Source organism: Elephantulus edwardii, unplaced genomic scaffold (assembly GCF_000299155.1).
Source record: "Elephantulus edwardii isolate Elephantulus edwardi_28Jun2011 unplaced genomic scaffold, EleEdw1.0 scaffold00037, whole genome shotgun sequence".
Classification (NCBI taxonomy): Eukaryota; Metazoa; Chordata; class Mammalia; order Macroscelidea; family Macroscelididae; genus Elephantulus; species Elephantulus edwardii.
Genome location: NW_006399787.1, coordinates 18,405,374 through 18,425,255, shown reverse-complemented (window position 1 = coordinate 18,425,255; position 19,882 = coordinate 18,405,374). Strand labels below are relative to the sequence as shown.

At 41.0% G+C, this 19,882-nt stretch overlaps 1 protein-coding gene across 1 annotated transcript in view; it reads left to right on the top strand.

Moving 5' to 3' along the window:
• Positions 1 to 19,669, top strand: part of EXD2 (exonuclease 3'-5' domain containing 2) — a 28,548-nt gene extending 8,879 nt beyond the window's left edge. Inside the window, exons 2-8 of the mRNA XM_006884748.1 lie at positions 2,447 to 2,703; positions 7,405 to 7,531; positions 10,545 to 10,876; positions 11,762 to 11,868; positions 12,115 to 12,250; positions 13,507 to 13,863; positions 19,185 to 19,669. Of these exons, the coding sequence (XP_006884810.1) occupies positions 2,447 to 2,703; positions 7,405 to 7,531; positions 10,545 to 10,876; positions 11,762 to 11,868; positions 12,115 to 12,250; positions 13,507 to 13,863; positions 19,185 to 19,401 (1,533 nt within the window). The 3' untranslated portion in view covers positions 19,402 to 19,669. The remainder of the gene's footprint in view (positions 1 to 2,446; positions 2,704 to 7,404; positions 7,532 to 10,544; positions 10,877 to 11,761; positions 11,869 to 12,114; positions 12,251 to 13,506; positions 13,864 to 19,184) is intronic.
• Positions 19,670 to 19,882: the final 213 nt, after the last annotated feature.

Genomic DNA, 19,882 nt, shown 5'->3' with positions numbered 1-19,882 from the left:
GACAGCACATAACAACAACAATAACAGCAGCAGATTTTATATTTTACCACCATAAAATTTTTAAAAATCTGAGTCTTGAGGTAGTGATGATAATATGCTAAATGAGTTAGCTAGCACGTACATGTGTTGTTGTTAGATAATGTAAGTTGGGTCCCACTTATAGCATCCCGTGTACAGGACAGGGACGCTGTGTACACAATGCAGTCCTCCCTGATCTTGCACCTTTCAATCTCAGTTGTGCTTAAGCCCATTTTGTTGCTCTGTATTGGTTCATCTTGTTGAGTCTTCTCTTTTGCTTCCCCTCTGCTTGACCAGGCATGACATCTTTCACCAGGCACCTCCTGGTAACATGCCCAAAGTACCATCCTTGCTTCACTCGAGTATTTTGACCACAATTTTTCCAAGGCAGATGTGTTTGTTCTTTTGAACAGTTCATAATATATTCAAAATTCTTCACCAACGCTACCATTCAGAAGCACCAACTTTTCTTTAGTCTTTCTTATTTATTGTCCAACTTTCACATGCATATATTATTATTGATAAATGCTGTCGATCTGACTTTGACTCAGTACCCCGATGAACAACTCTCATTGGAACCTTGCCCTGTTGTTGTTATTGTTGTGATGTCGTCTAGTCACCTGAGATTCATAGTGACCCTGTGTACAACAGCTCTGAACCCTGTTCTATCCTGAGCCAACCTTATCGTCCCTGATACACCTACCCTCATTACCCCAGTCACTGAATCACTCCATCTCAACCAGGGTCTTCCTCTCTTGCGCCATTCTCCACCGTCCCAAGCATAATGTCCCTCTCTGAGGACTGGTCCCACCTTGCAATATTCCCAGTGTATGTTGGATGAAGTTGCAGAATCCTTGCCTCCAAGGAGCAGCCTGGTTTCAACCTTGCCATATCTGACACCATTATCACAATCTCTTCCAGACTGAAACCTATTGTTGCAGTCACTGTGTTATTCCATCTCATTGAGGCTCTTCCTCTCTTTTTTGTTATTCTCTACCTTTACCACGGTGATGTCCTTTTTCAAGGACCGGTCCCCCTTAACACCATGCCCAAAGCAGATGAGACAGAGTTCCACCATCCGTGACTCTAAGAAACACCCTGCTTGTACTTCTAAGACATCTATGTTTACTTGTTCTTTTGGAAGTCTATGGGATATTCAGTACTCTTCACCAGCACCACAATTCAAAGACATAATTTTTTTTGGTCTTCTTATTAATTGTCCAACTTTCAGATATGTATGAAGCAATTGAAAATATCATGACTTGAACCCGGCACATCTCAGTCTTTAAACTGACATCTTTGCTCTTTGGCACTTCGGAGAGGTCTTTGACAGCAGATTTTCCCAATGCCATGTGTCTTTTGATTTCTTCACTGCTACTACCAAGGGTGTTGATTGTGGATCCAAGTAAAGGGAAATGGTTGACCACTTGAGTCTTTTTTCCATCTATCATGATGTTGCATTAGTCCAGTGGTGAGGCTATTTGTTTCCTTGATGTTGAGATGCAGTCCACGTTGGAGGCTGTCATCTTCAATGTAGCTATTGTTGGACATGTGTATGAAGCAGCTGAAAATAGCATGACTTGCAGTCAGCTGTTCTTTAATTTTTACATCCTTGCTCATTAGCACTCTGAAGACGTTCCTGGCAGCACATTTCCCCATTGCAATCCCTATTTTGATTTCTTGACTACTAAAACAGTAGTATACTATGACAGGTTTGGAAGCAGGAGTGGTATCCACTTCCTAAATAACATGTCTCTGGAAACTCAGTGAATTGATAAATGTCGATAGTTGTAGAGGGGCTTCAGGCCTTTTGTTCATAGAGTTATGAAGGCAGTCAACAACAACAACTACCTTGGACATGAAATGGAAACCTTGACAGCTTCAGTCTTTTCTAGATTTATCATGATGTTGTTTATTGAGCTAATTGTGAGGATTTTTGTTTTCTGTATGTTGAAGTATAATCCATACTGAAGGGTATGGGCTTTAAGCTTCATCAGTAAGTTCTCTAGGTTGTTCCCATTTTATACAAGCAATGTTACCTCATTTGGATATCATAGGAATTTTTATTATAAAAATATATATGCAAAAAATACATATGCTTACAATTTGGCATACTGCTCTTTATCCATTTATTTCCCCTTTGCCATTTAAAACCAGTATGTTTAATGCGACTGCCAGTGTACAGGCAGCTTGCATGTCATCTGGTCACTATTTATGGATGGCTCACATTTCAGGCTGCACAGCTTTGGGCCCTTATTAGCCTTTGCTTAGGCTGCTGCTTTACAGAATCCTTGGATTCGTTAACATTGGCTTATTTCTGTATTTGAAGACAAAATGTCGCCATGTGTCTTCTTTGCGAAGATAAAGTTGTGCGTTTTGGACACTTGTTATGCTAGATGTGAATGGTGACTGTCTTCTTCTGTTGCAGGTGAATTTGGAAGGCAGAGTCAGTCCTCTCTCACTCCTCCAGATGGCCTCTCCAAGTGGCCTCTGTGTCTTAGTTCGCTTGCCCTTGCTGGTCCGTGCAGGAAAAACAATCCCAAGAACATTACTGGACATCTTAGCTGATGGCACAGTTTTGAAAGTTGGAGTGGGGTGTTCAGAAGATGCCAGCAAGCTCTTACAGGATTATGGCCTTGTTGTTAAGGGCTGTCTGGATCTCCGGTACCTGGCCATGCAGCAGAGGTATGATATGTATGTATGTTGGATTATCTGTAGTAATGGAACAAATGTTTCAGCTGGATTTGTAAGTTGCTGGGAATCACTAATGAAATGTCTGAAATGATCTGAAAGTTGAGGGGCTTCTGAGGTGTGTATTGACTTTGTAAGGAAATATTCCAACTTCTGAGGAAATTTTAGTTATCTAGAACTGTTATTTTTAGGTAGAATTTTAATTTTTCTAATCTAAAGGCTACAGGTTATAAAAAGGTGATATTGGGACTTCAGATGAGGTTTTTACTATGATGTGTCTTTAAACATTTAATTTTAAATTCACTGTATTTGCTATAATATCCATATTGCTGATTTCTCCTGAAAAACTAGATTATGTAATTACATTGGGTCCTTAATAATCCAAGAGGACACAACGGACTGGATATACAGGTCTTCATTTATAACATGAACCCCAAAGCAGCCTCTCCCAATGTTCCACATGACACTGACATTAAAAGGTTAGGTGAAAGTAGGATTTGCTATACTAAGAAACTTTGATGAAAATTATGCTTATTTTTATGGGAAGCCAACTTTCATATTAAATATTTGTAATAAACCGAACGCTACTTCAGATTATGAGGGAGGCTGAAACAAACTGGAATTCACCCTGAAGCACTAAGGCAATCCTTAAATGTTTACAAGGGTAGACACTAAGGCAATCCTTAAGCATTTATAGAATACTTGCATTGTATTTGCTAACCCTGTCCTCTTGAGTCAAGCAGTAGGTTTTCCATAGAAAAGAGCTTAGCTTCATTTGCATTGAATTTTCTTGGTGATTTGCTCCCTGGTGCTTCAGTTCACTTCAAAATGCTTAGAAATGATGTATGAATTTTTCAAGAAATACACTTAAATATTGCTGTAAAAATTAAAACACCCTTGAATGTTTTTGGCATCTAAAAGCAAAAGCCTTCTCCATTTCTGGTGGCCTGGTGGGTGAGGAGATGCACTGCCAACCTGAAGGCAGGCTGTTTGACTCCACCAGCTCCTTGGGAGAGAGCTGGGCAGTCTCCTTCAGAACCTGCTGGAAGGTCATCTGTGGATTGGGCTTTTCTTGGGCTTTTTTCAGTCTCCCTTAGGCACTACCTTCCCAGATGAACTCTGTTACTTTATGCTGTTGGAGGTGGTGTGCATAGTGGCTAAGAATCACCCCTAGGGCACACTGTCTGAATGGGAGTCCCAGAGCTGCGACTTGCCAGCTGTGTGGTGTTAGAAAAGGATTCGAGGATGAGAGAGAAGAAGAAAGAAACTGGTCCCAAGAAATGAACAGGTCTTTATTGCATGGTCTGAGAGGGATGCCAAGTGACCAGGAGTGGAGAAAATCAGAATGGCACACGCGCATTTAGGGGTGTTGTTGTTGTTGTTGTTGTTATGTGCCATCGAGTCGTTTTTGACTCATAGCGACCCTATGTACAACAGCCCTAAACCCTGCTCTATCCTGTGCCAATCGCATTACCTCTGACACACCCATCCCGATTACCCCAGTCACTGAATCAGTCCACCTCATAGAGGGTCTTCCCCTCCTGCGCTGTCTCTCTACCCTACCAAGCATGATGTCCCTCTCCAAGGACCTGTCTCTCCTTACAACATGTCCAAAGTATGTCAGGTGAAGCCCCAGAATCTTGGCCTCCAAGGAGTAGCCTGGTTTAACGCTCTCTAGGATGGATCTGTTTGTTTTCTTGGCAGTCCGTGGAACATTCAGTACTCTTCTCCAGCACCACAGCTCAAAGGTGTCAATTCTCCTTCTATCCTCCCTAGTCATTGTCCAACTCTCTGATGCATAACAAGTGATTGCAAAGACCATGGCCTGTATCAGGTGCACCTTGGTCTCCAGAGAGACACCGTTGCTCTTGAGTACTTTAGAGAGGTCCCTAACAGCAGACTTTCCCATCGCGATACGCTTTTTGATTTCCTGGCTGCTGGTGCCAAGAGTGTTGACCGTGGAGCCGAGCAAACTGAAGCTGTGAACAGTCTCAATCTCTTTGCCATCCATACTGATGCTACCGATTGGTCCAGTGGTGAGAATCTTTGTCTTCTTGACATTGAGCCTCAGTCCATACTGAAGGCTGCAGTCCTTGACCCTCTGCAGTAAGTGCATGAGGTCTTCCTCAGTTTCAGCTAGAAGGGTTGTGTCATCTGCATAACGCAGATTGTTGATAGATCTTCCACCAGTCCTAACGCCACGCCTCTCCTCATAGAGCCCAGCCTCTTGGATAATCTGCTCTGCATACAGGTTGAAAAGGTATGGAGATAGGACACATCCCTGGCGTACGCCCTTCCCAATTTTGAACCATGCAGTGTTGCATTTAGGGATAGTCTCTTTTTATAGGGGTCTTGGGGAGGACTAGGGAAGATGGAATCTTGGAATCTGGGACTGTTAATTAACTCAGATCGGGGCTTCCTGATCAGGCCCAAAGCCTTATCATGATTTATCATTTGTCCTGGCTGCCCTTGAAACCATCAGGTTTCTCAGGGAGTGACTAGGCTTGGGGGCAGCTGCTTTATTTTTCCTCCATGTGGCATTGAAGATGTTGCTGAACCTTTCTACTACTCCATTTTCTCCTCAGTGAAATCAAGATAATAATGTTCTTGTTTTACGGATTTGAGGATTTTTTAAAAAAAACCCTCAATTTCATTGTCATTGAGTCAGAACCAATTCATGGCTGACCTTCAATTAGATTTCCAAGGCTGTAAATTGCAAGGGAGGAGATTCTCCATCTTTCTTCCAAGGAGTCAGTCACTAGAGAAGTTCAACCTTTGGGTTAGCAGTGCAACTCCAATGGACTGCTCCACCCGTACAGCCCTGCATAGGACTGATATAAGGATTGTGTGAGTTAAAATGTATAAAAAACTTGGAAAGCACTTTTAATATTTGATTACTATCTTTCTAGTAGTTATTTCTTTAAGCCTCCTCTCTCACATACCTACAATCATATGCATGCACTTCTTATGTAGTGTACATACTGTTTTTGAATTGTGGTGTAGGAGAAGGGTACTGGACTTCCCACAGACTACCAAAAGAACAAGTATGTCTTGGAGAACATGCAACCAGGTGCTCCTTAGAGGCAAAGACCAAAGATGATGAAACTGTCTAACTTACTTTGGGCATGTTGTTTTTAAGAGGGGCCAGTCCTTGGAAAAAGACATTGTGCTAGGAAAAGTTGTGGACCCACTAAAAAAAGGAGAGAAAGATGCCCAGTGAGATGGATCAACAGAGTAATTGTAACATTGGGCTCTAGTATATTAGTATAGTAGAAATGAAGAGGTTTTTTTTAAAAAAAAAAAATAAAGAAATGAAGAGGATGGCACAGGACACGGCAAGGTTCAGATCCATTTGTAAAAGGGTTGTTATGAATCATAGCTTGATGATGCCAAACAACAATGTCTATTGGGGGAAACTTAGGATGTTGTTGCTGTTAGGCACCATCGAGTCGAGTACGAATCACAGCAACCCTAAGAACAAAAAATCTGAATCTTATTCTATTCTGCACCATCCTCACACTTTCTGACACACAAGAAAGAGCCCATTGCAGCAGGCACCATTTCAATCCACCTGGTCAAGGGTCTTCTCTTCTTTGCCAACCCTCCACCCTTCCCAGCATTGTGTCCTTCTCTGAGGAATAGCCCCTCCTAGCAACGTGTTCAAAGTATGTGAGGCAAAGCTTCATCATTCTTGCCTCCAAAGAGCACTCCGGCTGGACCCTCTCCAAGACACATGTATTCTCTTGGCCGTCCATGGATGTTCAGTGCTCTTCTCCAGCACCAAAGCTCAAAACTTGGGAGTTTGGGTTATTTTTCCCTAATTCTTTGCTAAAGTAAATGGTGCTGCTGTGAAGATCATTGTATGTACATTTGCCCGTGGGATAAATTCCTAGATATGAAATTGCTGTGTCAGAGAATTTTCATGTTCAAAATTTTAGTAACTATTGTTAAATGTTTTCTGTAAAGGTTGTAGGGATTTTAGCTGAGAATGATTTATTCTTAATGCTCTACTATGTCTGTTGTTGTTGTTGTTATGTGCTGTCGAGTCGTTTGCGACTCATAGCGACCCTATGTACAACAGCCCTAAACGGTGCTCTATCCTGTGCCAATCGCACCTCCTCTGACACACCCGTCCCGATTACCCCAGTCACTGAATCAATCCATCTCATAGAGGGTCTTCCCCTCCTGCGCCGTCCCTCCACCCTCCCAAGCATGATGTACCTCTCCAAGAACCTGTCCCTCCTTGCAACATGCCCAACTTATGTCACACGAAGCCCCAGAATCCTTGCCTCCAAGGAGTAGCTTGGTTTAATCCTCTCTAGGATAAATATGTTTGTTTTCTTGGCAGTCCATGGTACATTCAGTACTCTTCTCCAGCACCACAGCTCTAGATATGTCTATTTTAAATAGTCATTCAAGTCTGATAGATTAAAAACTATGTATCATTTTTAGTTGATATTGAAGTGCTCTGCTTATTGGCCATTTTATGCCTTTTTGCTTTTTCATGTATTTTGCCCACTTTTTAAATAAAATTTTTAATTTTAATTGTGATTTTAACAAAAATTTGCAGAAAAGGTAGATTATCATTCATTCATTGTTGCACATTTTACCCCATTTCCCTTCTTTCCCCTCCCCAAGTTGACTTTTTTTTATACTAGCCCATTTTTGAGACATCATTTTATTAATTTCTCACAGAGACAATTTGCTCTGTAACGGGCTGAGCCTGAAATCACTCGCTGAGACCATTTTGAACTTTCCTCTTGACAAGTCCCTTCTACTTCGTTGCAGCAACTGGGATGCGGAGAATCTTACAGAAGACCAGGTACTTTTTATCAGAGTTACTGAAACATGGAAGACTTACTGATTTTCAAGTGTTCTTGTTTTTATAGTTCTAAACTAAACCCCAAGTATAAGTGTTGGTCTGAGGTGCCTTCAAATGTGCTCATTGTCTGATGATACTTGAGATATACTGTCCCTCGTTGCCATCAAGTCCAAGCCAACTCATAGTTGACGCTCCAGCCAGTGTTCAGAGGCTGTAAATCGCACAAGAGGAGACTGCGCATCTTTCTCTCGTGGAGCAGTTGGTTGACTCAAATCGCCTGCCTTGAGTTGCCAATGCAAAATACAGATGCCACTTGAATAAAAGAGTCAGAGTCTCTCTACCTTTATGTGTGTGTGTGTTTGAGGATGGTGTAAGATATAGCAGAAGAAGTACTGCCCAGTCCCACACCAACCTCACAGTGCACTACTGAGTTTGAGTCGTTTTTGTAGCAGTTATGTCAGTTATTCTTGTTACATTTTATCTTCTTTTTTCTGACTGTTTACCAAAGGAACTCTGTTAGCTGGATAGTGGATAAAGAGTTCTACTGCTAACTCAAAGGCAAATGGTGTTTTCCCATGTGATTCATAGCTTCCAAAGACTACTGGAGGGTCAGTCATGAGTTGGTTCTGACCGAATGAGTTGGGTTGAGTTCTACATCACCAAACATGGTATCCTTCTCTAGGGGCCAAGCCTCCTGATAACATGTCCAAAGTATGTGAGACCCAGTCTCAATAATTCTCACTGCTAAGGGCCATTCCAGCTGCCCTTTCTCCAATACAGAAGTATTATTTTGGCAGTTCTGTCTTACATTTAATATTCTTCTCCATGATTCGGATGCATCAGTTTTTCTTTGACCTTCCATATTCATTGTCCAGCCTTCACATGGATATGAGGCATTTGAAGATATGTGATCACTTATGTAAAAGGCATTTCATAAGACGTCATTGGAAGTGTGAGTGGCATCCACTTCATAACAACATGCCTCGGGAAACTCCATGAACTTTGATAAATATCAGTAGTTATAGAAAGGCTTCAGGCCTTTTGTACATAGAGTTGCTATGAGTCATGCTTGACTCGAAGGCAATCAACAACAACAACATTTTCATTTCTAAATGTTAGCACATGAAGAACGACAATGCTTTGTGTGAAGACTGAAACTCCAGTGCTGCCTTCACTTGGTTAGTTTAGGAAGAAATGAAATTTTAAATGTTTAGATCTTATCTTAGAAGAAAATTTATCTCAGGCTTAAAGCTCTCAAGAGAGTCATGGTTTAGGTGGCATAGGGGAAAGCAGTGATACATTGAAAATAAAGCTAAACCATAAGTTCAAGTCTAGTAAGCTGCTTTATGTCTTTGGATAAATGACTCTAAATATGTAAAATGGTGGTGTTGATAATTTTACAAATTGTGGTGTTAAAGAAATCTTACTATCACTCACACAGCCCTTATTACCACCAAGTGGTTACTTGCAGATCTCTCTTACTGAGCAAAAGTTAAAGTACTTACTGAGACTAGTCTTCTGTCCATTATAATCTTTCTGAATGGTGGGTTCTGGGTGCCAGGAAAGCATAGTTGACTTTACCAGGCATTAACAGGCCTTCATTTGCTAGGAATATGTCTTTTTTCTGTAAATTTTGAAAACAGAATTGATTGACTTATGTTCAGTTAGTGCATGCTAGCAAACCATACATAATGGAGGGATATTCTGGTTTTATTGCTGCTGTTATGCAGACTTGATTGCCTTTTATAAAAATTGCAGTAAAATTGTATATTTTATGTTATATACATAAAAATGGCCATTTCAGTAATTTTTAAGTGAACAGTGGTATAAATGACAGTCACAATATTAAACATTCATCAGCACTATTTATTCCCAAAACTTTTCCTCACCACAAACAGAAACGCTCTATTCATTTAAGCAGAAATTCTTCACAGTCCTCTACCCTTCTCCTTGGTAACCACTAATCTGCTTTCTGTTTATATCTATTTGTCTATTCTAAATATAGATACGAAATACAATTTCATAGAAAAACGATTATAAAATATTTGTTTTATGTCTGATTTTCATGTAGCAGAATGTTTTCAAAGTTTATTTGTGTCATGTATTGCAGGTTTCAGAACACGATTTCTCTGTGTAACTAATACTATTGCACTGTATGTGTGTGCGCACATGCATCCACATTTTGGGTATCCATTTATCTTTTGATGGACACTTTCTTGAGTTGTTTCTACTTTTTCACTAATGTGAATAATGCCACTGTGAATATTTGGTATAGCAGGTATATTTTTTAATCACTAATAAAAAAAGCATAATTTAGAAAATCCATAATATTTTGGTGCCGTCTTGTTGCTGATCACTTATGTTGTTGTTGCTATTGATTGCCTTTGAGTTGAGCACGACTCATAGCGACTCTATGAACAAAAGGCCTGAAGTCCCTCTACAACTATTGAACATTGATACAACTATGAACATTTATCAAAGTTCATAGAGTTTCTGGAGGCAAGTTGTTTAGGAAGTGGATGCCACTCCTGTTCCCTAATAGGAGTGAAAATTCATTTCTGATTCATAGTCCATGAATCTGTTAATGAATCATAATTTCATCTATTCTAGTGGATGGCTGCCCCAAAGTGAATTTCCTGTACTCACTGGCAGATCTGTGTTCACCAATGCCTTCCTTCCCAAACTGGAGAAAGATCTGTGCTGCTCGGTTACACAGAAAGGAACCACACTGGTTTATACATGTTATTTGAGCATTTAGATGACAATACTATTTTAGCCCAAAATAAAAAGGAAACATGGAAGTTCATTGTATTATTGTAGGAAGTACTAAAAATATTTCATTTTAAAATCTGAAATTTTTCATAATAAAAAGTTTTTTAAAGTACCTGATACATAGATTACCTTGCATTTGGAATTAAGTTCCTAAAGGTTCTGTATGTTTTTGTGATTAACCTTGATGCTGATCTCTCTGGTTCTCTCCCACATTGCACTGATGTCTGGCTTTTCTCTTCAGGTAATTTATGCTGCCAGGGATGCCCAGATTTCAGTGGCTCTCTTTCTTCATCTTCTTGGATACCCTTTCTATAGGAATTCAACTCTAGAAGAAAACAGTGGCCACACTGGCTGGAGAAAAGTCCTCGAGAAATGTCAGGATGTGGTAGACATCCCGTTCAGAAGCAAAGGAATTTTCAGATTGGGAGAAGAAGTTAATGGGGAAACAACAGAGTCTCATCAGAAGTCAAAGAATAAGAAGTCTAAGATCAATGGAGTGGTGCCCGGCAGCCAACAAAGGAGAGACCCCAGAAAACATAAAAGAAAGCCCCTGGGAGTGGGTTATTCAGCCAGGTAACCACTTTGTTCCCTTAGCTAATGAGGAGGTAGCCTGGTAAAAGATGTCATGTCTCATCTTAGGTCTTTAGAGTTTTGCTTGCTTTCCTTTGTGACATTTGTAACTGTTTTAAAATTTATTACTGTCTTTTTCTCTTTCTTTTACTTTTTTGGGGGCAGACATCCAAGAGTGGAAATGAGAACTTTATCCCAGCTTTATTCCTGACCTGATACGATCTTTGATCTATAACTACTCTTTAGATTGTTGTTAGGTGCCATTCAGTCAACTATGACTCATAGCAACCCTACGAACAACAGATTGGAACCTTGTCTTATCCAGTACCAAGGAGAACTAGAAATTTAGGAAGTGATAGCTAAGCCTTGCTTATTCAGAGAATAAATGTGAAGAATAGCATGACATGTCTCATACCACTCAGGAAAAACACATTGTCTGATTCCTGGTCCATTTGATATGTGCTCACTTAGACTGGTGTCTAGCACTAAGCCAATGCCATTCCCTTGCCACTAAGAACATTCCACACACTTTATATTGCTAGTGCAGAGAGAGGAAGAATCAGTACTCTGAAGTGGATATTTGGTCTGTAGCAAAATGCCCTTGGGAACTGCATGATTAAATCAAAGGAGGTATTGCTGTGAGACAGAACTCAGTCTGCATGGCCTTCATTACTTGAGTTTGAACTTCCTTAAGTTTAATCTCTTTTGTTTAATCCAGTGATTATAGAGCCGTTTTCATGTTGCTCTCTTCTTGTTTACTTTCTCAGCAGAACTTGTAAACTTTACTAAACTCACTCCCAGTATCCCAGGCTATAAATCTCAAGAGCTCAAGGCATAAGCTGACTGCTTTCCACTTCAGTCTGTGATTTATTTCTGCCTTTCCTACAGAAAATCCCCCCTCTATGATAACTGCTTTCTCCATGCTCCTGACGGACAGCCCCTCTGCACTTGTGATCGAAGAAAAGCTCAGTGGTACCTGGATAAAGGCATTGGAGGTTTGAGATTCAGTTATCTTTCATCCGTAATTAGGTGCATGCATATACTGGCAAGAGTAGAGAATGAGATAAGGAAGCAAATAGATAGAGGACAGAGAGACTTGATGGCACATGGGGTCTGTTTATTCCAAACTCCGAAATAGTGATCTGTGTCAGAACATAATGTGGAGTAGAGCACAGTGAAGGTTGAACTTACATGAGGGAGAGGTGGCCAGTCAAACACTAAAGGTTTCTCTTTTCTTTAAGAGCTGGTGAGTGAAGAGCCTTTTGTGGTCAAGCTACGGTTTGAACCTGCAGGAAGACCTGACTCCCCAGGAGACTATTACTTGATGGTTAAAGAGAACCTGTGTGTGGTATGTGGCAAGAGAGACTCCTACATCCGGTGAGTGTGGTGTTGGGCTGTCCTGCTCATGTGTCACAATTGGAAAGTGGTTTTGTAGCCACATTCAAGACCAGTTCCATTGGATGTACTGTGTCCTTATGATCCTCCCTTAAGTGGCCCAGCATGCTTTGCAAGCCTTGGTACCATCCATGGGGTATCCAGACGACTTAAAGGCAGACTCTGGGAAGAACACTATTGAATGTCAGGCCCCCTCGCTGGAAGATGAGAACGTCCATTAGGCCTGGGTACCTAGAAACTTGTACTTTACCCTTGTCTTCTATGGAGTAATTAACATTTCTCCTTCCTGTTGCTGAAAAGTGAGGCAGTTGTAGCTGGAAAAATTTTTCCTTATAGTTTGGTGATTTTGGAAACTGATGATGGACCGTGGTGAACCTAGGAAAGGAACTCAGAGTAGGCAGTTATAGAAGAGTGGTTTTCTCCTACTGCCAAAGGGGCCCTTTAGAGTAGTGAGAGAAGATCTTCACCCTGAAACCCACAGTGTCCCTTTTCAGCAGGAAGTAGCTAAGAGAATACGCCATCCCCTTTTCCTTATGACTCAGGGTGAAGTCTCTCTCAGGGAGGAGTGATAGGGAATGGCAAAGGATACACTGACAAAGAAGATTAATCAGAACTGGCTTTGACAAGCACTGTGGCATTTGGACAAGAACAAACTGGGAGGAGGGTAGAGAGAATAGTGCAACAATGAATGAGTGGAAGCCCAAAATCTCTGTAAATGTTTATGAAAATTAATAAAATATAATTATAGAAAAAAAAAAGAAGAGTGGTTTTCTGTGGGGAAAGGGGAGAAAAATCCCAACTTCCCACACAGGAAAGCGGAACATTTCAGGAATAGAGATTACCAAGTACATGCTGTGAGGGAGTTATTTTCTAGATATTCAAGGCCTCTAGGGTATCCTTTTATTTCTGTGATGTTTCCTTCTGGAGACATAGCCAGTTTCTGAAAGACTAGTGATCTCTTCCCCACTCTGATTCCCCATTTCAAGCCTGCCAGCAGGTGGTCTGCACTTCTTTCAAGGAGGGAGGCACTAGAGCACAGACAGGTGGGTGGGTTGAGAGTAGGGTAGGTAGTATTGCCCTCATGCAGTCTGTAAGGCCGTGGCACGCCAAGCTTCTCAGTCATGTGCAAACCCTGGCTAGAATTCCAGGATCCCACCTCTCATGGCTGTGCTCTGTGTGTGTTTTCTGTCATATGCTTTATATTAACGAGCACCACCTCTGTGGTGTCCTTGTTCCAGAAAGAACGTGATCCCACATGAGTACCGGAAGCACTTCCCCATTGAGATGAAGGACCACAACTCCCATGATGTGCTGCTGCTCTGCACCTCCTGCCACGCCATCTCAAACTACTATGACAACCATTTGAAGCAACAGCTGGCCAAGGAGTTCCGGGCCCCCATCGGCTCTGAGGAGGGCTTGCGCCTGCTGGAAGATCCTGATCGCCGGCAGGTCCGCTCCGGGGCCAGGGCCCTGCTCAACGCAGAGAGCCTGCCTGCTCATAGGAAGGAGGAGCTGCTGCAGGCACTCAGAGAGTTCTATAACACAGACACAGTTACAGACGAGATGCTTCAGGAGGCTGCCAGCCTCGAGACCAGGTACGAGTTATTACAATTCTAGTCAGGGACGGGTCTGGGAAGAACCGGTGATATTCACGTGAACAGACTACCTAGTAAAAATGCTTTCTCTCAGGAATGGGTCCTTCCTGCGTAGGTGCAGTGTATGCATCATACCACATTTGTTTTCCATAAGAGACTTGGCTTTCATCTGGTGTCAGTCCTTGACGCTTTGAGGCCATGTGCTTATAATCAGTCATTTATTTACTTGAATAGTATAGGAGTTCAAATGCAGTGGAGTTCTATCTTGTTCATTGTCTACAGAGGTAAATGCTAAAGTCAGCACAACAGATGAATATAACAGTCAAGGATCCCCTCAGAACTCTAAAATTACCCAGGAAGTAGGATTTGTGTGTTTTGGCTCTGACTTTATGCGGGATCTGAGTCCAGTGCATTAGTGCCTCCTGTCTCGTGTGCTCTGCAGGGTCTTCACCCACTCTGTAGAATGTTAGGCAGACTTGCTAGTACTGCTTGTATTTCTTTAATCTCTCTCCTTTCTCTGTCTTCCTGTGAGCTCATAGCTGAATTTGTGTGGCATGATTCAGTATTTCTAAATAAGAGATTTGTGATCCTGTGAAATGATCAGGCACATAGATCAGGTGATAAGAACACTCGACAACTGGGTTCTGCTTTCCAACAATCCACATTTTTCAAGTACTAGAGATTGAAATAATTGAACTAATATGTTCACAAAACCTTGATATGGTGATGCTTTATCGACTAGTAATTTAAGTATAATAGCAAATATTTATCAAGAAAGTAAGTATAGATAATATTGTACTTATAGCATTATGCTAAAAACTTTTATACAAACTGGTTTAATAATTTCTTATAACAACTTTATGAAGTAGGCTTTAGAGTTCTTATTAATAGCTGCTAGTACTATGTTTAGGGAGCTGTGGTGGCTTAATGGTAAGGAATTATGCTACCAACACAAAGGTATGTCGTTCAAATCTACCACCTGCAACATGGGAGAATGATGGGCAGTCTCCTCCCATAAAATTTACTGCCTCTGAAAACTCACTGGAGGGTCAGCTGTGGGTAGATTCCGACTCGATGGTACACAACAACAACAACGTTTTTAATTTTTAAATATCTCTATTTTTTTTAAATATTACTATTTTATGAGGTTGTAGAGTAGATGTTGTTTTCTAGGTTTTATATTAAGATACCTTGTGGTTAAAGTTAACATTGTTGTTGTTGTTGTTATGTGCCATTGAGTCATTTGCGACTCATAGCGACCCTATGTACAACAGACCTAAACCCTGCTCTATCCTGTGCCAATCACACTGCCTCTGACACACCCATCCCGGTTTCCCCAGTCACTGAATCAGTCCACCTCATAGAGGGTCTTCCCCTCTTGCGCCATCCCTCCACCCTCCCAAGCATGATGTCCCTCTCCAAGGACCTGTCCTTCCTTGCAACATGCCCAAAGTATGTCAGACGAAGCCCCAGAATCCTTGCCTCCCAGGAGTAGCTTGGTTTAAGCCTCTCTAGGGTGAATCTGTTTGTTTTCTTGGTAGTCCATGGTACATTCAATACTCTTCTCCAGCACCACAGCTCAAAGGCATCAATTCTCCTTCTGTCCTCCCTAGTCATTGTCCAACTCTCTGACACATAACAGGTGATTGCAAAGACCATGGCCTGTATCAGGCATATCTTAGTCTCCAGAGAGACACCGTTGCTCTTCAATACTTTAGAGAAGTCATTAACAGCAGACTTTCCCATTGTAATACTTTTTTTTTAATTTCCTGACTGCTGGTGTCAAGAGTGTTGACCGTGGAGCCGAGCAAACTGAAGCTGTGAACAATCTCAATCTCTTCACCATCCATCCTGATGCTGCCACTTGGTCCATGCCAAGTTTTATTACAAACTAGTGAGGTTGGCTCCTTTGACTGCTTTCCAAATGTTTTTACTAAAACAGTCAGACTTTTGCCCATTTTTGGCAGTACACATCCTACCAGTGGAGTAACAGAGGAGTAGCATGAGCCCTGCGCAAGAATGGAATGCAAATTCATGAAGCCTAGGGGAATCCAGAGGATACCGTGCTGAGGGAAATAAGTCAGTCACAAAAGGATGAATAAGACTGGTATTATAGAGAGCTAAGAAAGGTCTACTTATATAGAGAATCATTCTTGTACAGCTAGCAAGAGGAAGAAGGAAAAGGAATGAAAACAAACACTTAATGAAGATGTATGTAGGAAAGATAATATAGAGTAAGTGAGGCACGATGAGTATACAATTAATGCTGTATAACAGTGTATGTATGAATTGGAAACCAGTATGTTTTGTAAACATTCACTCTAATCATTATTAAGAATCTTTCATTTGAGGGGAAAAAAACCCTAAAAACAGCCAAGCTTTCCTTTATAATCATCAACGTTTTTAATAGATTTATCTTGCTGATTTAGATAGATGGATGCTGGACTGTCATATGTGTAGAACTGAGAACAGCTATTTGAGGAAAAGTTGTTAGATTTATGGAAAACTTGTGAGCTAAGTAATAACATGTCTACAGATAAGCAGAAGGTTAGCTATTTCTTGCAAAGAAGGATTGAGAGTGGGGTGTGCATGCCTGAGAGGAACAGAGTCCAAAAACAGGGTCTTCCTTGAAAAGGGTATACCTGTTCTCAGGTGAAAGCACTGTTCATGTGGCTTCAGAGCTGACTTTAGGCCACTGCTGAGTTGAGAAGAAGGTAGCGCTCTGTCTTCTCTTTAAGCCGTCTCACTTGCACGGCCATAGGGCATCTCATTGTGACTGTGACTCCAGCAACTCTCGAATGCAGCTTGGCATTCTTTTTCAAAGAACAATGGAGCTAAAAATAAATAAATACATACATACATACATACATACATACACCACACCACCTAGGAGTTTATCTTCCAATATTACACTATATTACAGAAAATTTAAAACATTAAAAATTGGGAATATGATTTCATAGCCTCCTATAATGCTGACTTTGCTTCATAATATCATCAGAGTAAGATCTGAGGCCAGCTAGAGTAGATCGTCAGTTGCTCATATGCAAGTTCAAATTGAAACTGAAGCAAATGAAAACAAATTTCTGACAGCCAAAGCATTACATTGAGTATATGCTACTTGCAACACTTAAGAATAGATTTGATGTAGTGAACACTCAAGACCAAATTAATTTGGAATGCCATCATACATCAAGGAAGCAAAATGTCATTAAAAAGATGGAAAAGGATTCAAAAAGACCAAAATGAGTGTCAGAAGAAATTCTTGAATATAGAGTAGCTGAGGCAAATGGAAGAAATGATTAAGTAAAATTGCTGAACAAAAGAGTTGAAGAAGTAACCTTATGAAGATAAAGTGAGGTATTTATGATGGAGTAGAGACCCGGAGTTATAAAACTAAAAGGGAACTGAAAGGGAAGACATTGGCATTTCTCAAAAGAATCGAAGTAAAAATTTCTCAGGTTACAATATTGAAGAACTCTATGGGCAAGGTATTAAACAACATCAGAAATATCAAGAGAAGCTATACACTGTCATGTACCAAAAAGAATTGGCTGACATTGAGCCATTTCAGGAGGTAGCATCCAAGGTGATGTAAAAGAATTATTCCAGGCTGCACTGAAGACATTGGGGGAAAAAACAAGGTTCTAAGAATTGACAGAATGTTTTAACAAACTGATGTTTGAGATGCTCATCAGCCTATTTGTGCTCATTACAAAGAAAGTTTATCAAACAAAATGTAGAAAACATTCAATAGTATCATTAATATCACTAGTAAAGTAAAATTCTGGTGAAGAAACTTTAAAATAATTACAACAGTACTTCAACTAGCAGCTGCCAGAAATTCAAGTTCAATTCAGAAAAGGATATAGATGAAGGATATAATTTCATTGCTGACAGCAGGTGGACATTGTCTGATTCAACAGAGAATACTAGAAAACAAAAATATACCTGTGTTTTATTGACTTTGCAGACATTTGACTGTATGGATTCGTTTTTGGATAAAAATTATGGATAACTCTTGGAAGACTGGGAATTCCAGAACACTTAATTGTACCTAGATCAAGAAGCTGTCATTTTAACAGAACAAGGAGATAAGTTGGGGTTTAAATTCAGGAAATAATTCATTAGAATTGTGTCCTCTTACCATACTAACTCAGTCTGAGCCAAACAGTCTGAGATGGTGAACTCTATGAAAGCGAATGTGACATCAGGGTTGGCAGACGGTTCATTAACAACTTGCAATAAGCAAGTGATAGTTGATTTCCATGAGAAGACTTGATAAATTTACTGGTGAAGATTACAGCCTCAAACTAAAACAAAAATCTTCTCAATATGTACAAATAACCAACATCGTGAGAAACAAAATTAAGGTTGCCAGGGATTTCTTTTTACTTGAACCCATAGTCACTGCCCATAGAAGCAGCAGTCACGAAACCATATGATGCATTACATTGTGCAAAAGTGTTCAAAAGTAAAGGTGCCACTTTGAAGAGCAAGGTGCACCTGATTGAAGCCATCGTACGTTCAGTCACCTCGTATACATCTGAGAGCTGAATAATGAATAAGGAACACCAAAGAGGAGTGGTTGTTTGAATTTTGGTGTCAGTAAAGAGTATTGACAATTCCAAGGGCTTGCAGAAGCAGGAACAAGTCTTCAGAAAAGTCCATATAGAATGTTCCTTACAAATGAAGATAGCAAGATCTTCTCTCATATGCTTTTTGTATAATATCCAGAGAAGAAAATCACAATTGGTAAAATAGAGGGGCGGTGAAAAAGACCTTCAGAAAGATAGGTTGATACCGTCGCTTCAAAATCAGACTCAAACATAGCAATGTCTGAGAGGATCAGGCAGCACCCGCCAGTGTTTCCCTCTGATGTGCACAGGACCTCCGTGAGTCAGAATGCAGTGACACCTAATAACATCAACAGCATTGTTCAGGTGACTGTTTTTTTAAAAAAAAGGTGAGCTAACACCTGAGTTACCCTATCCAGACCTGGAGCTTTCCAGCTCAGAGAGGAAGGCCTTTCCCAAAAGTAGAGCTCAGGATAACCACCACCTTCCCCCCACCCCCCCCCAAAAAAAACTTTCTCTTAAACTGTGTCCAGTGTATCGCAGCTCTTTTTGTATGTTTGTCTTCTAAATGATGAGGATGAGAAAGAGAGTGTTTTGAAAACTTTAAAGTGCCTCCTTTGAGGATCTAAAAACCTCCTATGTACATTTACGGAAGCCCCTTGACCCACCTCACTGGAAGTTGCCTGGGAGACTGTGCAGTATTTGTTGTTTTCCTCAGACCCTTTGTGCTTTGTGTCTTGGCAGGATTTCCAATGAAAACTACGTTCCCCACGGGCTGAAGGTGGTGCAGTGCCACTCTGAGGGTGGGCTGCGCTCCCTCATGCAGCTGGAGAGCCGGTGGCGCCAGCATTTCCTGGATACCATGCAGCCCAAGCACCTGCCCCAGCAATGGTCAGTGGACCACAACCATCAGAAGCTGCTCCGGAAATACGGGGAAGACCTGCCCATCAAACTGTCGTGATAGCTGCTTCCCTCCCAGGGTAGGACAGGGGTAGCTGGACCCACAGTTACAGAGTCACCTCTTCTATTTTAATATGCCATTAATTGTCAAAGCCTCGGTGACACATCTCAGAACTAACTCAGAGTAACCCCAGGATGCCTCTGGTGGAACAAGGCTTTATTTTAAGGGGAAATTTGGTTTTGAATTTTAATTGGGCAGGATCAGTTTTCTCTTTTCTCTCATTTCATTTTTTGGGGTAAGGAACACTTTGACCCTTTATGTTTTCTCTATTTTGCTTTTTCCTAAGCTGAGAGAAAAGGAAGATCTGTCAAGATCTTTTAAATACATTCCCCCCCCACCCCCCATTATTGAGCATGTTGGTTTAGCTCTTTATTAGGCTTGTCAAGTGTAAACTGCTCAGTCACAAGTTAGGAGAGGAGTTGATGAACAAGGGATCAGTTCCCAGTTTACCTCCTAATGTCTTTGTCTGCTGGCTCTGCCA